We start from the raw sequence: 13,320 nt of genomic DNA, 5'->3' as shown, positions 1-13,320 counted from the left end.
GTTCCTCTGTCTTGAACTGAGAAAGCAGAGAAATTGGATTAGGTTGAGAGAGGACCCACGTGGGTGCTTAATTCATGAGATAACCTGTCTCAGTGAGAAATTCCAGGCATTTTGGCCTATTGGTGGGAAAGTGAATGGGTGTCTTGGTCCTGGGGTATAAATATATATCTGGATCACTGAAACTTGATGCCAGAAGTGAATTCAGTGGTAGAGGACGGTCTGACAGAGCATTCTAACATTCTAAAAGGTACAATGAGAATTCAGGGAAATTCAGGCTCTAAATGCCAGCTTTTAACTGTTAGAATTACTGTTCAGTAATCATCAGGATGGTTTATCATGGAATATCCATTGCTGCAATTGTTTAGCTAAACTTTGGAGACTTTTAACAGAGATTCTGACCAAGAATTAGTTAGGAAAATTGTGGTTTGTGTCAGCATCACAGAAAGTAATTTTGGCATTATCTTTACACATTACTGCATAGTGGATTATTTGAGCTGTTTTCAGAAAGATCTCTTACTTTGTTGTTTGAACATCTAAACTAAACTTCATAGCTTTACTTTTTCTCCATAGAAGTTGAGTATTTTTTCAGGTTTGGTTGAATGTAACTGAGTGCTTAGTCTTGAGATAAGAATATAAAAGTAGACAGTATCTGTTAATAAACAAGAATATAATTTTCTCAGAAAAAAATTCAAAAATTTGAAATGCTTCAAAAATATGAAACATTAATCACTGTGCAGTGGTAGGTTTTAATTATTAATAATTCTTTACTCTAGGCAAATGTGTAAGGTGACAGGAAATTCTAGGTTATAGTATATGGAAATTAAAAACTAGCCCCATTAATGATGCTGAAGAGATTCTATAGTGTTACATTTTGAGATGGAGAAATGAACACATTTCAAGGTGTACAAGAACAAGGAATTACAAATACACTTAGCAAAAGACAGCTGGCTCTGTCCTGGTGAGTAGGATTAATTTTCATCTGGCGGAAGGGAAGAATCTGTAAATATTTTGTTGAAACCAAAGTGTTGTTTCAAAAAGACATAATAAAACTGATCATATTATGATGATTTCATTTGAAAGCCTCTCTGTGCTGTTGCCAGGGCAGATGCACATGAATGGCAGCAGTGACACCAGGGCCTGCTTCCTTCAGGCCAGTGCTGTGCTTGCCCTGTGTGCCTCTGTTCCTGTCCCTGCTGCAGTGTTCCATGGTGATGCTTTGGGTTACCTCACCTGTGGCCTGAGTGCATCCCACCCCTCCTGCTCCTTCCAGTTTCTTTGTCAGTGCAGCTTTTGGGCCTTTTGTCCCTGTCAGTGCAGCAGGTTAAGCATGAATCTTTGCACACTCCTGGAAGCAGGGGTAGGAACTGTAAAAGCAGTTATTCTGTCACTTGATTGCTCAGAGCCTGGTTTGTGTTTGACTGGGGTGTGAGGGGAGGGTTGTGTGTTTTCTGGCACGTTTCCATGGCCAGGCTATGTGTTTCATCAGTTTCCAATGCTACTTCTAGTGTATTTTTAGTTGGTAGATGTGCTGACTTGGCACTTTGCTCCATCTAAAGAAGGCTTTAAGAATACTCTTTTACTTTTCTAATAAAGGAGTCCTGAACATGTAACTTTGTACATTTTTAATACTTTCTTCTTTCAGGACTTTATAGAATTGCTGTTTAAAAAGTGCTTTGGTTCTAGTAATTTTCTCAGCTGGAATGCCAATACATTTTTCATTGACAAGTATTTCACTATTGGTTTTGAAGGTTGATGGAGGGAATCAGGAGGGTTTATATTCTATCGAGTTCTGTTTGGCCTTTTTTTTGGTCTTGTTATTTCCACCTTGGTTTTGTAATAATTTGCAGCTGAAGAAACCCAAGGATGTACATGCTCTGAGAGATTAGGTGCCATGATATTTATGCCTGACTCAAAGAATACATTTATTTGTAACACACTAATATGGTTGTGGGTGCAAACACACAAATGAATTGTCTGGCATCTTTCTGCAAACCTCCCTTAGAGGTGAAAAAGAAGTAGCATTGTGGAGTTGGTCTGGTTTACTCACTGGAGGAGATTTTCCTATGATAGATGTTGTTGACAAAGAAGATTTTTGTGTTACTTTTTGGCCAGTTGAATTAAGCCTTAAGTCATGCCTTCCACATTAATAGCATAAGGGGTTTTTTAGAGTTAAGAATAAAAGTTGTTATCTGTACACAACTGCCCTGGACACAAAGAAATGCAGGGTGCTTTTTATCATAAATGAAAGCTAAATCTGCTCAAGTGTTTTGTGGGTTATAAAACATCTATTTCTCCATGCATTGTAATATATATAATATATATATATAAAAAGTATATATATATTTATGTACACATTGACTATTTTCAATTAAATCTTTGCTAAGCATTACTCAAGTCAAAGTCAAAGAATAAAAGTTGTTGATCTGTACACAACTGCCCTGGACACAAAGAAATGCAGGGTGCTTTTTATCATAAATGAAAGTTAAATCTCAAGTGTTTTGTGGATTATGAAAGATTTGTAGTAAAAACGTCCATTTCTCCATGCATTGTGAAATATATATATATATATGTATATTTACATCACATTGACTGTTTTCAATTAAATCTTTGAAGAAGAAACAAAACGAGGCATCACTCAAGGAGTGACACACATCAGGAACTAAGCATCACTAAAGTCAAAGTGTATTTTAACCCTTTTCAGAAAATGCTTCCTTTTGGACTAATATTTTTATTGCACAGGGCCAGTGCAGTTTCTCCTTGTGCTTTTCTTGCTTAATTGCAGTTTCCTGGGCTGTTCCATGGAGGGAATGTTTTTTGGGAGGTGGCAGGGTCCATACTGACAGCAGCTGAGAACGTAACACAGTGTTTTGGACTGTTGGACACCTTCCTCTGTGTTGATGGCTCTTGTTCTTTGTTTGCTTTAGCTCAAGCCTGGGAGAACATGATGAGTGCCTCAAGCCAGAGCCCTAACCCTAACAATCCTGCTGAATACTGTTCTACTATCCCTCCTTTGCAGCAGGCTCAGGCCTCGGGCGCCCTGAGCTCCCCGCCTCCCACTGTCATGGTACCTGTGGGAGTTCTGAAGCATCCTGGAGCAGAAGGTAAGAACACTTCATTTTCCTTTCAGTTTAACTGTAGGAAGAATTTGGAAAGAATATCTGCACTTCATCCATTCCAAATAATGGCTAATGCCCATGAGCTATTCCTGCCCTCAGCAGGGACATGAGGTTTTTCAGGACATGTGAACTGTTTCCAGTGGTTGTGTCTGTACATGATGCTGCCATAGGGAATGCACTAGGTGATGTCTTAAGTTCCTTCCAATCCACACTTTTATATTTATTTTTTCCATTTTGCTGTTTTATACTCAGATTTTCCTAGGCAGTGTTGCTGTGAGATGTTAAATGCTGCTTTTTGTGTTCTCTCCAGTGGCTCAGCCTAGAGAACAAAGGCGTGTTTGGTTTGCTGATGGGATTTTACCCAATGGAGAAGTTGCCGATGCAGCAAAGCTGACAGTGGCTGGGACAACTTCCACAGGAACCTTAGCAGTGTCTCATGATCCACCAAAGCCCTTGGCCAACAACACTTCATCAGCAGAAGTAAGGGAGTATTTGGCATTCAAAATCCTGTGTTTGCCTTGGTTGTGAGTGGTCTGTGAGTTGCTGTGGTGACTGCAGTTAGACTCATGCAGGAAATCTGCTCAGGCTTCTCTTAATATGTTGCATAGCAAGTGTTGTCCTTATTGGAATGTTTGCAGAGTGCTGAAACAACCATATCTTTCTAAATGAAATGAAGAGATTTGGGGCAAATCACTAGGAATGTTTGTTGAGCATGTGTCTTCCAGCTCTTTGGCTGTACAGCTGGTGTGTGAAGGATGTTTGTGTAACACATGCTTTGAAAAAGGTGAGTCATGGTCAGTAAGGAGTTTGAAACAATAAGATTATCAGAAGAATATTCTGTCACAAAATTATGTATGCAGGAAAGTGCAGATAAAGTTAACAATGTTAAGCCCACCATACCTCATGTAAATGGAATTGAGACTCTGCAAAAAGTTCAAATGGGCATAGATGCATTAAGATTTTGTAAAGAAATGGGTATGTATGATGTTGGAGATGCAGGCTCTGAGCAGATTTTCTATCAGTAGTTCACATACAGGAGACATCACATGATCATCTGATGTTACACAGCCAAATTACCTGGTGCTTCTGTTTCTCCAGCAGACACAGACTCCTTCACCTACATCTAGAATAATTTAGCTAGCCAGCTCTTACATTTTTATTATTATTACTGTTTTAATGCTGTCCTTCCTTGTTGTTTGCTTCTTGTAGGCTGATAACGCCTCTGTGTTCTCGGGAAATATAACTCAGGTTGGCAGTCCTGTTGGCAGTGCAATGAATCTGATTCCTGAAGATGGTCTTCCTCCAATTCTCATCTCCACTGGAGTAAAAGGAGGTGAGGGTATAATTTGGCAGCCAGCTTTTATGCTTACCAGATGCAATAACCTAGTGGCTGGTGTGTTTATTTTAAAAATAAGATGCTGGCAGTGTGCTGAGTATTGGAAAGAATTCTCAGTAAGCACTCGTGGGTAAATGTTGGGCCACTCCTTTGCACAATTGGTCCCTATTTGCATCCAGGAAAAGCCCCACCTTGCAGTGAAATTCCTGTAACAAGTAAAACATGAAGCAAAAAATTAACTGCAGTCCAGAAACATGTGCTAATTTCTTTGCTAATCGGACTGTGGGGAATGTTTCAAACAGAGATAGGTTTTAATTAGTCTTTTGAATATTCATGCTTCCCTTCTCTGAAATTCTGTTAGAACATGGGCTCTGTCTGAGGCATCCCCAAGCACTGCATTCAACAGCACTATTGCACATCATTGCCACAGTGCAGCTTTTAGTCATTGTGATATCCCTTTATGAAGGATCCAAAATGAGGAGGCTTTAGAAAATTAAAAACTAATTTTGAAAAGATTAGAAAATGTGTATTTGTTTATGTGAAATTGCTTTCCACAGTCTGATTCATGACATCCTTTAATACATCCCTGGAATGTATTTATTTTCTCTTTGGTTGTTTTATTCCTATTAGATATTTTGCTGACACAGTGCATTTCTAATGTTAAGTTGGAAGTAACCTTTTATTTCAGAATAGTGTCAAAACCAAAATGTGAGCAGCATTTAATTTCAAATCTGTTCCATCCTGTGTTTGCTGTTTATGGTAGTTTGGAACTGATGCCCTTCAGCCTTGCTGTGATTTAAATAACAATTCTTAACTTCTTAGTCATTTGGGATTTCAGTTGACATTGTGACGCATTTTTCAATTTGATTTCAATTTTCTCCTCTAGTTGGTACTGAAAAATAGTTATTTTTCTGATACCAGCTGCACCTTTCTAAATGATGTATAGAGGCTATCTCAGAAATTGTTGAAGTTTGAAAATACCAGTCTTGGAAACAATCACTTAAACCAGCAATACTTAAATAAGTTTTGTCTAAAAGGTCACAACAGTAAAAAAAATTGGAATTGGGGTTATAATGTACAGTTTGTACCAGTAATTTATGGATTCCATTGTGTTTGTTTCTTTTGTAGACTATGCTGTGGAAGAGAGACCTTCTCAGATCTCTGTCATGCAGCAGCTGGAGGATGGTGGCCCTGACCCTCTAGTATTTGTTTTAAATGCTAATTTGCTGTCCATGGTAAAAATAGTAAATTGTAAGTGTTTATTATTAAATAAGTCTTAGTCTATGAGAGGGGGAATGTTATCTAGATTGTTAATAGGAACAGCAGCATTTTTATTTGGTAGGATAGTCTCAGAAAAAGTATACAGGTTGAAAACTTTGTATTGAGCCATATTAAGTTAAATGTCAAAAGGCCCTTTTTTCATGATTTAGGTATCAGTACAGATAATTTTATGTAGAAAATAGAAACTGAGCTGATGGAGCCTCCAGTCTGAGGTTTGGAGATCAATGTCCCCTGTGGAGCTTAGTAGGACAGGGTATTTTATCACCCATTTTCCTTTGGTTGCTTCACTTATTTCCCTGTCATCCCATTCCTGGAAAAAGCAGATGGGATCCCATGACAGTGCAGAGGTTCCATTCCATTCCATTCCATTCCATTCCATTCCATTCCATTCCATTCCATTCCATTCCATTCCATTCCATTCCATTCCATTCCATTCCATTCCATTCCATTCCATTCCATTCCATTCCATTCCATTCCATTCCCCTGTGCACCTCTTGTGTCCCTTTCTGTCCTGTGCCTGTGCTGAGGGAGGAGTGGGGAGGCACAGGATGGCTTCTCATTGTGTCAGTTCCTCAGCTGATCTGTGCTGGATAGAAACACCATGGAGAAATTGGGAAGGACAGTTTTGTATTAATAAATTGTTTATAAACCTTTCAGCATCTCTTGCATTGCAATACAATGTTTTCCATATGTATAAAAAGATAATATATTGTAGACACGGGTTTTATTTAAACAACTTAATATTCTCAAGAAATGAAGCTCAGAGCATGTATCATTACTAACATTCCTGTGAAGCAGAACAACACAGTGAGGTCTCATGGAGACACCTGACATCCAGCTCTCCATTAAGGAAGATATCACTGTGTGAAACCGTTTTAGCTGTCAGGATCATGGTGCACACAGCCAGCAGCCTGGCCTGTTCCCAGGCTCCTTCAGTCACATTGAAATCCTGTCCTTTCATTTGAATACAGAAACTGCTAAAAGTCTGCTCTGTGGTGTTAATCCCAAGATCTGACTGGGAGCTGTAATACTCTGGCTCTTCCTTAGCTGTAAAGTGGGAATTACTGAGCTGCTCTTGTTTTGGATGTGCTGCCCTCACGGTAACGGATGTAGGACGTAATTTGTCTGTGTGACAGATAACACAACAACACGTGCTGTAGAACTGCTCCTTGCAGGTTTAGTCACTGCAGTGAAACGTAGGGATCCTTTTTGCAGTTCTGCTCTGCTGATCCATGTTTCCATCCGTGCAGATGTGAACAGGAAGTGCTGGTGTTTCACCACCAAAGGCATGCACGCCGTGGGGCAGTCGGAGATCGTCATTCTCCTGCAGTGTTTGCCTGATGAGAAATGTTTGCCTAAGGATATCTTCAACCATTTTGTGCAACTTTACCGGGATGCCTTAGCAGGTAGGAATGCTCTCTGTTAAAAATGTTAAAAATCATACAGGGTCACATACATTTTTGTCACAGCAAATGGCTGTTTTTGAAGAAACCAAAAATATAAAGAGAGAATAAGCATCAAAGCTGATAGGGGGATGAGTTGTTGGTTGTTAGTATTCAATGTTCTAGTCATCTCACCAGATAAAATGCTGCTAACCTAGGGAGCTGCTCCAAAGATCTTCCAGCCAGAAAGAAAATGTTGAGAATTCTTGTGGATAGTATGTTCAGTATCTCCTGACCAGGTAGTTCAGAAGTTTGATTCTCATACTGCCTGTGTCTATTACTACATTATGGAGATCCTATTTATATTTTAAAATAATATATGCATATGTGTGCCCAGAATTAACTATAGAGCATTTCAGAAATAATCCCTGAAGTTTGAATTTTTGTATCTTGATTGGAAGATTTTTATATAAACCATTGCACATTTTGCATTTACTAAATTAATAGGCTTCCACTTCTAGGTATTATTGTTGGACCTTAGAATTCAAAAATCCTTGCATAAGGAAATACGCAAGTATTTGGTTCCACTAATCAGAAGATAAAGCTTATTTTCCACAGGTGAAATTGGATCACATTAAGGTTATGTGCTGAAAATACATTTACAGGAGGTTCTGCGTATCATTCGTGATGCCTTTGGAGTGATTGAATCCGGTACTTTAATAAAATAATGAAAGATATTTGTTTCCTAAAATATCTTTGTACAGTAAAGGTCAGCTTGTCCAGAGAGGTTGCCAGGTTCAGAATGTATTATTCTCTCATGTCATAATGGATCTTGTGTGCATGGCAAACAACCACTGTTCTAAACCTCAATTCATTTTCTTTGTCTTATAATGATGTTATTCAGAGGGAGATAGATGTGAAAAATGGCAAGCATGTGTATATAAATGTGTATATATGTATATTGCAGATATAAATCCAGCTTGGTGTGTATATTGCTATGAAGTTCTGTATAATTACACTACAGAAATACATAATTTATAACTCCTACATAATGTATTTGGAATTCTTTTAGTACTGTAGTGGTAGTAATTTGATATCCTACAATTCCACTGGTGCAAAGAGCTGCTTACTATTGTACAGTTGTTAATCAGAAACCCAATGTTGCTGTTGAAGAATTCCACTGTGTGTTTTCTTTTGGTAGGATCTGCTGTGTGTTGTGTTTCAGACATGAAGGATGAGCAGACAGACACCTTCAGCTACTGCATAATGCCTGCAGCTTTTGTAGATAGTGCACCTTGATGAATTCCCAAAGCGCTTGGGAATGCTTTTTCAACATCCAGCCTTTTTTTTCTCTCCAAGGCACGCGTTGAGAGGCAGAAGGATCTGTTAGCATATTTGTAACTTGGCTGCTTTAAACATTATTCAGGCAGAGAGGAGGTGATGCTGTAGGGGTTTCAGTTTGGTGTCTGTAATCCCTTGGAAGTGGTTAGCAGTTCTGCTCTTGTAGGTGGAGCCGTGCTTTCCAAGCTGTTCATTTCAGAGGTACTGCACCTCTCCTGGCAATGAGATGATTTAGACATTTAGAGCAAACAAGAATTCCCAGTAGAATTTAGAGACTTTTTAACAGCCTGCCTCACCATTTCATTTTTCATTATATAATACATTGGCTTAAATATATTCTGTATGAAGAAACTGAAGTAAATTCTGTGGATGTTTTTTATTTATTTCCTTTAGTATAAGTTTTCTTAAAAACAGTAATAAAATAAATATACTGTAATAAATGTACTGTAAAAAAGTACTTTTTATTGGAATGGAAGCAAGAATTACTTTTTATGTTGTTGATATTGCTTTGAAGTGATTTTAGATTTCTTGGTCTTGTTTTCAGTGGGAAAACACAGCATCCCTTTTTGTTTGTTGGATTAAAGCCCAGTCCATAGCAAATGATTTCTTCATGAGTCACATGAATTTAGGAGCTTGGATTCTGTGCTTAAGCCTAGAAGCACAAAGTCCTTGTATGTACTCATGCCTCTTCCCAGATGTTTCCGCTTTCCTGAAGGGATAACTTGTTCTGGAGGCAGAGTCCTGCCCTCTGTGCTGGGTGTTGTTTGCAGGCTGCCTCTGGTAGGACAGCAGCAGAGAGATTTTGCAGGAAAAAATGGTATTTTTCACTGTAAACTATATGCATGTGAGTTATAAAAAATGAAGTCAGTTAAGGCAAGTATTTGTTGCTGCTCACTTTTCATCACTTTACTTTTCCTCTGGCCCCTCTGTCATCAAGCTCCCTGCTGTGTTGCTTTTCTCATTTTGAAATTGGAAGCTAATGATTTCTGTTGTGGTTGTAATAGTTGCACTGCTGTAGTAGTAATCCCATGATTATCCTTGTCTGTTGGCTATAAGCCTGGCAGTGAATGGGAAAATGAGGACTTCTGTCCGTGTGAATGGGGACTTTGAGGCAGTTGGGTGTGTTAATGTAGTGCTGCCAGAGATGCCCTAGTGCATCAGCTCTGTGCTGCAAAACAACAAAAGCTGCTGTTACTTTTGTAGTGCAGATGTAAATCTGGCAACTGCCTGAAATGGCTTTAACCGGGATATTCCTTGTGAGGGTGGGTCTATCCCAGACACTGTTTTTGCATTTTTTACCCGGTGTGGTTTTAATTAAGTATGGTGTTAGTTAATTGTAGATGTGTAAAGAAGCCCATGTATGTTCTGAATAGAGAACAGGTTAACCAATTGATCTGTGGAAAGGTGGAGACAAAATCAAACTTCAGTGAGGTGAGTGAGTGATGTTAGGAAGGCTGCCACAGAGTAGCCTGAGGAAGTTTTGGGTGCTGGCAGCTGCTGCTCTCCTGGTAGTCAGTGAAGCATTATGGCCTTGGCAATAGGAGGAAGTTCTTTCCAAATTGCTTTCTGATGTGTTTCAATAAAGAGATGCTGACCATGGCCAGAATTTTGAATGTGGAGCTGATATGGAGATTTTTCTCAGTGTTGGGGCATCAAGGTACATTCCTGGCCTTGGCTCTTCTGTGGCTCTTGTAGTGATGGGGTTTGTGTTCCTTTTCCAAAGGAAATGTGCTCATTTGCTCTCGAAGAAAATCCATCTGGCAAGATTGTTCACAGGTGAATCTTGCTTTGCATCTCCTGCTGCAGGACTGGGGTGCTGGGGTTTTCAGGATGCCAGCAGAGTTTGGTACATGGCAGTTCCTGGCTGTTCTGGCTGGAGTTCCCCAAGCCACAAATAAATGCCTTGCCTGAGTTTGGATGCCATTACCTTTTTTTGACCTGGAATTAACCAAAAGATGGGAAGCATATATTAAGAATTTAGCCTTACTGTTTTTTGGTAAAAGTATCTAACTGGCTTCACTACTATTGAGGGCAATAGACAAATGCAGGAATCTTTTTTTTTTCCTCATTTACCTTTCCTGGTGTAGACTGTTTTGAGGCCAGAAGTGATTGCCAAACTGCTGCACAAAGCACATTGTTCGTCATGGAAAGATATCTAAGTGAAGAATTCAAAACACTATGGTTAAAAGCATTTTTTTTTTCTGGACAACTTTGTAGGGATGCTTGAGATTTAAAGTCAAGGATAACCCAGTATAATTGAGACGAGGATAAGTGCTGACCTCCTGCAGAACTACTTTAGATGCATCATGCACACTTAGAGCACTTCCTAAATAATGTCAGGTGCTGGAACTTAATATATGGAAAGGCACCTTTCTGCTCACTCTGAGATTGCCTCATTAGAAAGGAAGTTGTGATATGTTTTAAATTAAATTACATGCTTTTGCAAAGGATAGTTATTTTTGAAGGTTTTTCTGACGCCTACACTTTCTCTACAAGCCTCTGAAACAGTTCTGTGCTTAAAATGTGTAATGGTGCAGTGGGTTTGGTTTGACAATGTCAGGCTGGGAATAGCAACTTCTCACTGGGGCCTTGGCTTGGAATGACCTTCAGAGACACGGCAGGACAGACTGACAGCCCCTGGTCAGGGCAGAAATGTTTCAGGGACAAGCCCAAAGAGGCTTTTTGACTTGGTTGTGCTGACTGAAAAGGGCACTAAAGAAGTGTGTAGGAAAACACTTCTTCCCATGCTGTCCACATCCAGACTCTTAAGCTGTTATAAATAATGAATTGCAGCCCAGCTACCTAATCCCAGTAATTTGTCCTCTTAAAGCGGTGGCAGCCTCTTGGATCCTACACTGTGGAAGCTGCTTGTGTCAGGAGGAGTAATTTATGATGCTGTGGCTTCTGGGAGGAAAGGGCTGAACAGCTGAGTTGCAGATTCAACTCTGAGGGCTTTTTCCACGTTTCCGTTGGCTGAAAAATTATTATTGAGGCATCCCAGGCATGTGAGCCTTGAGGATCCATCTCCTGAAACAGAAAAGATAAGTAGTCATCCCCTTCTGCTGCAGCACTTGGCACCAGTCTCAAGTGGAAATGTCTGGTTGCTTTGTCATTCCAGTGGGCAGTGCCACACGTCTCAGATGCATACAGGATTGTACAGCTGCACTTTGCCTGGCCTCTCACACTCAGAAAATCCACAGAGAAGGGGGCAGAACTCGGTGCAGTTTGGCACTTCATACACGTCATACACTTGAAGGGTAAAAAGGATTATTGTGATCATGTTGTTGGAGCTGAGAACCTCACCAAGTAACTTTATTATCAGGCCTGTAGCTGTATTTGGGTAAGAACAGATGGGAAGGGGAAAAGGAAGTATAAATGAAGAAGAGGCGATTAGTGAGGGTAGGTGGAAACTGCAAAAGCAAACGAGTGCCAGCAGCTATTTTAGATAAGTGAAAATCTTTCTCATGAGCACCAGTGGATACACTGGTTTGCACTCACTAGCAGTATGCCCACGTTGGTGCATTGGTGTTTCACTGAGCAGTGTCCCAGCACAGCTGACAGAGCTGCATTTGCACATGGGCAGGAGCAGGGATTCTCAGCAGCTGATATTTGATGTGGCTCTGTTATTCATGGTGGTTTGACCTGTAGCTGCTTTTCATCAAGCATGCTCAGCTGAGATGTTGTAGCCACTCTAAGAGTTCTGGAGTTTGATCTGGGTGATCATGTCAGCTTTGGCCTGTGTCTGTCTGTAAAATTACAGGTTGGCTTTGTAGGACAGTGGCAAACTCTGAATGAGCCTCACCCTGCTATGGGATGCTGGGCTGCCAAAGCTGTCACCTTCTAACAGGGAACCTAATAACTAACTTTGTGCAGCGTTTGTGAGCACAGAAAAAAAAATCCACAAAGGGGCCCTGAAATTTGAAAAATAAGGAACCCCTTGAGCTGGGGTATAAAAGGAACCTTTTGCTTACAGACCTGCCAGTCACTATATGTAAAGCTGGAGGACTCAAGGGAATGTGAAGGACAATATTGAGTGATGATTGTGCCAAGGTGGTCTGGAGAGGTGCAAAGCAGCATGGCCACATCTCCAGAGGGAGGGCTGGAATAGCTGTGTTATTATAACTTGTATTATAGAGAATGTCAAAGTATCACCTCTGTGACTCATGGTTTTACTTACTTAAAACCTGGCATTTGTCTGAGTGTGTGTAAAAGGAAGAAACTCCCCAGGTCGTGTCCAGTGGATGTGCAGATGGAGAGGTGCACAGCACTGCCTTGAGTTCAGCTACAAACACTCTGTTATGAGGTGGTGAAGGAGCAGAAACTCCTATTTGGCAGTCTCTGTCTGCAGGTGGGAAAGGCTGGGATTGCTCCAGAAGCCCAGGAGGTCTGCATGAGTACCTCAGTCCCATGCAATTCCTCATGAGTGGTGTGATCAAGCACACCACGCTCTCTGAAATTGTCTTTTTGTTTGAGAGCAAATCAGCACTGTTAATATTCACATCTTCCTATGGAGAATTGTGATCAGCTGTTCTGTACATTATTTGCATGCTGTTGTTGTCATTTGGTAAAAGGAATCACACCATGGTTCTTTGCTTCAGTGTTAAATGCTGTGTTGGATGCTATAATAACCTAATCAACATTCAGATTCATTCAGCCATTTGAGTGTAAACAATTTTGGAAATCAGAAGCATCAAAGAGTAAAAATGTGAATAAAAATTGGTGATGTTTCTCCCCTGTGTCTCTCTCAGTTGCATTTTACATTAAGTGTACTAATGAAATAAACAGTCTTTTGTGTAATTCTTGAAATGACCCAGATCTTCAGTATGTGTCTGAGCAAGCACCCCAGTGGTTTGCCTAAGTGGAA

The 13,320-nt window shown here is 40.1% G+C and overlaps 1 protein-coding gene across 4 annotated transcripts in view; it reads left to right on the top strand.

Moving 5' to 3' along the window:
- The window catches only part of ZFYVE9 (zinc finger FYVE-type containing 9), a 57,973-nt gene that overhangs the window by 30,057 nt on the left and 14,596 nt on the right, over positions 1–13,320 (top strand). For all 4 annotated transcript variants that reach the window (XM_074545794.1, XM_074545796.1, XM_074545795.1 and 1 more), the window contains 5 exons: positions 2,925–3,101; positions 3,427–3,596; positions 4,326–4,449; positions 5,581–5,703; positions 6,984–7,139. In XM_074545794.1, coding sequence (XP_074401895.1) covers positions 2,925–3,101; positions 3,427–3,596; positions 4,326–4,449; positions 5,581–5,703; positions 6,984–7,139 — 750 coding nt within the window. The remainder of the gene's footprint in view (positions 1–2,924; positions 3,102–3,426; positions 3,597–4,325; positions 4,450–5,580; positions 5,704–6,983; positions 7,140–13,320) is intronic.

The sequence above is a fragment of the Zonotrichia albicollis genome, chromosome 8 (genome assembly GCF_047830755.1).
Source record: "Zonotrichia albicollis isolate bZonAlb1 chromosome 8, bZonAlb1.hap1, whole genome shotgun sequence".
In the NCBI taxonomy this organism is placed as follows: domain Eukaryota; kingdom Metazoa; phylum Chordata; class Aves; order Passeriformes; family Passerellidae; genus Zonotrichia; species Zonotrichia albicollis.
The sequence above is the reverse complement of the archived record's forward strand: the minus strand, read 5'-3'. Positions and strand labels throughout refer to the sequence as shown.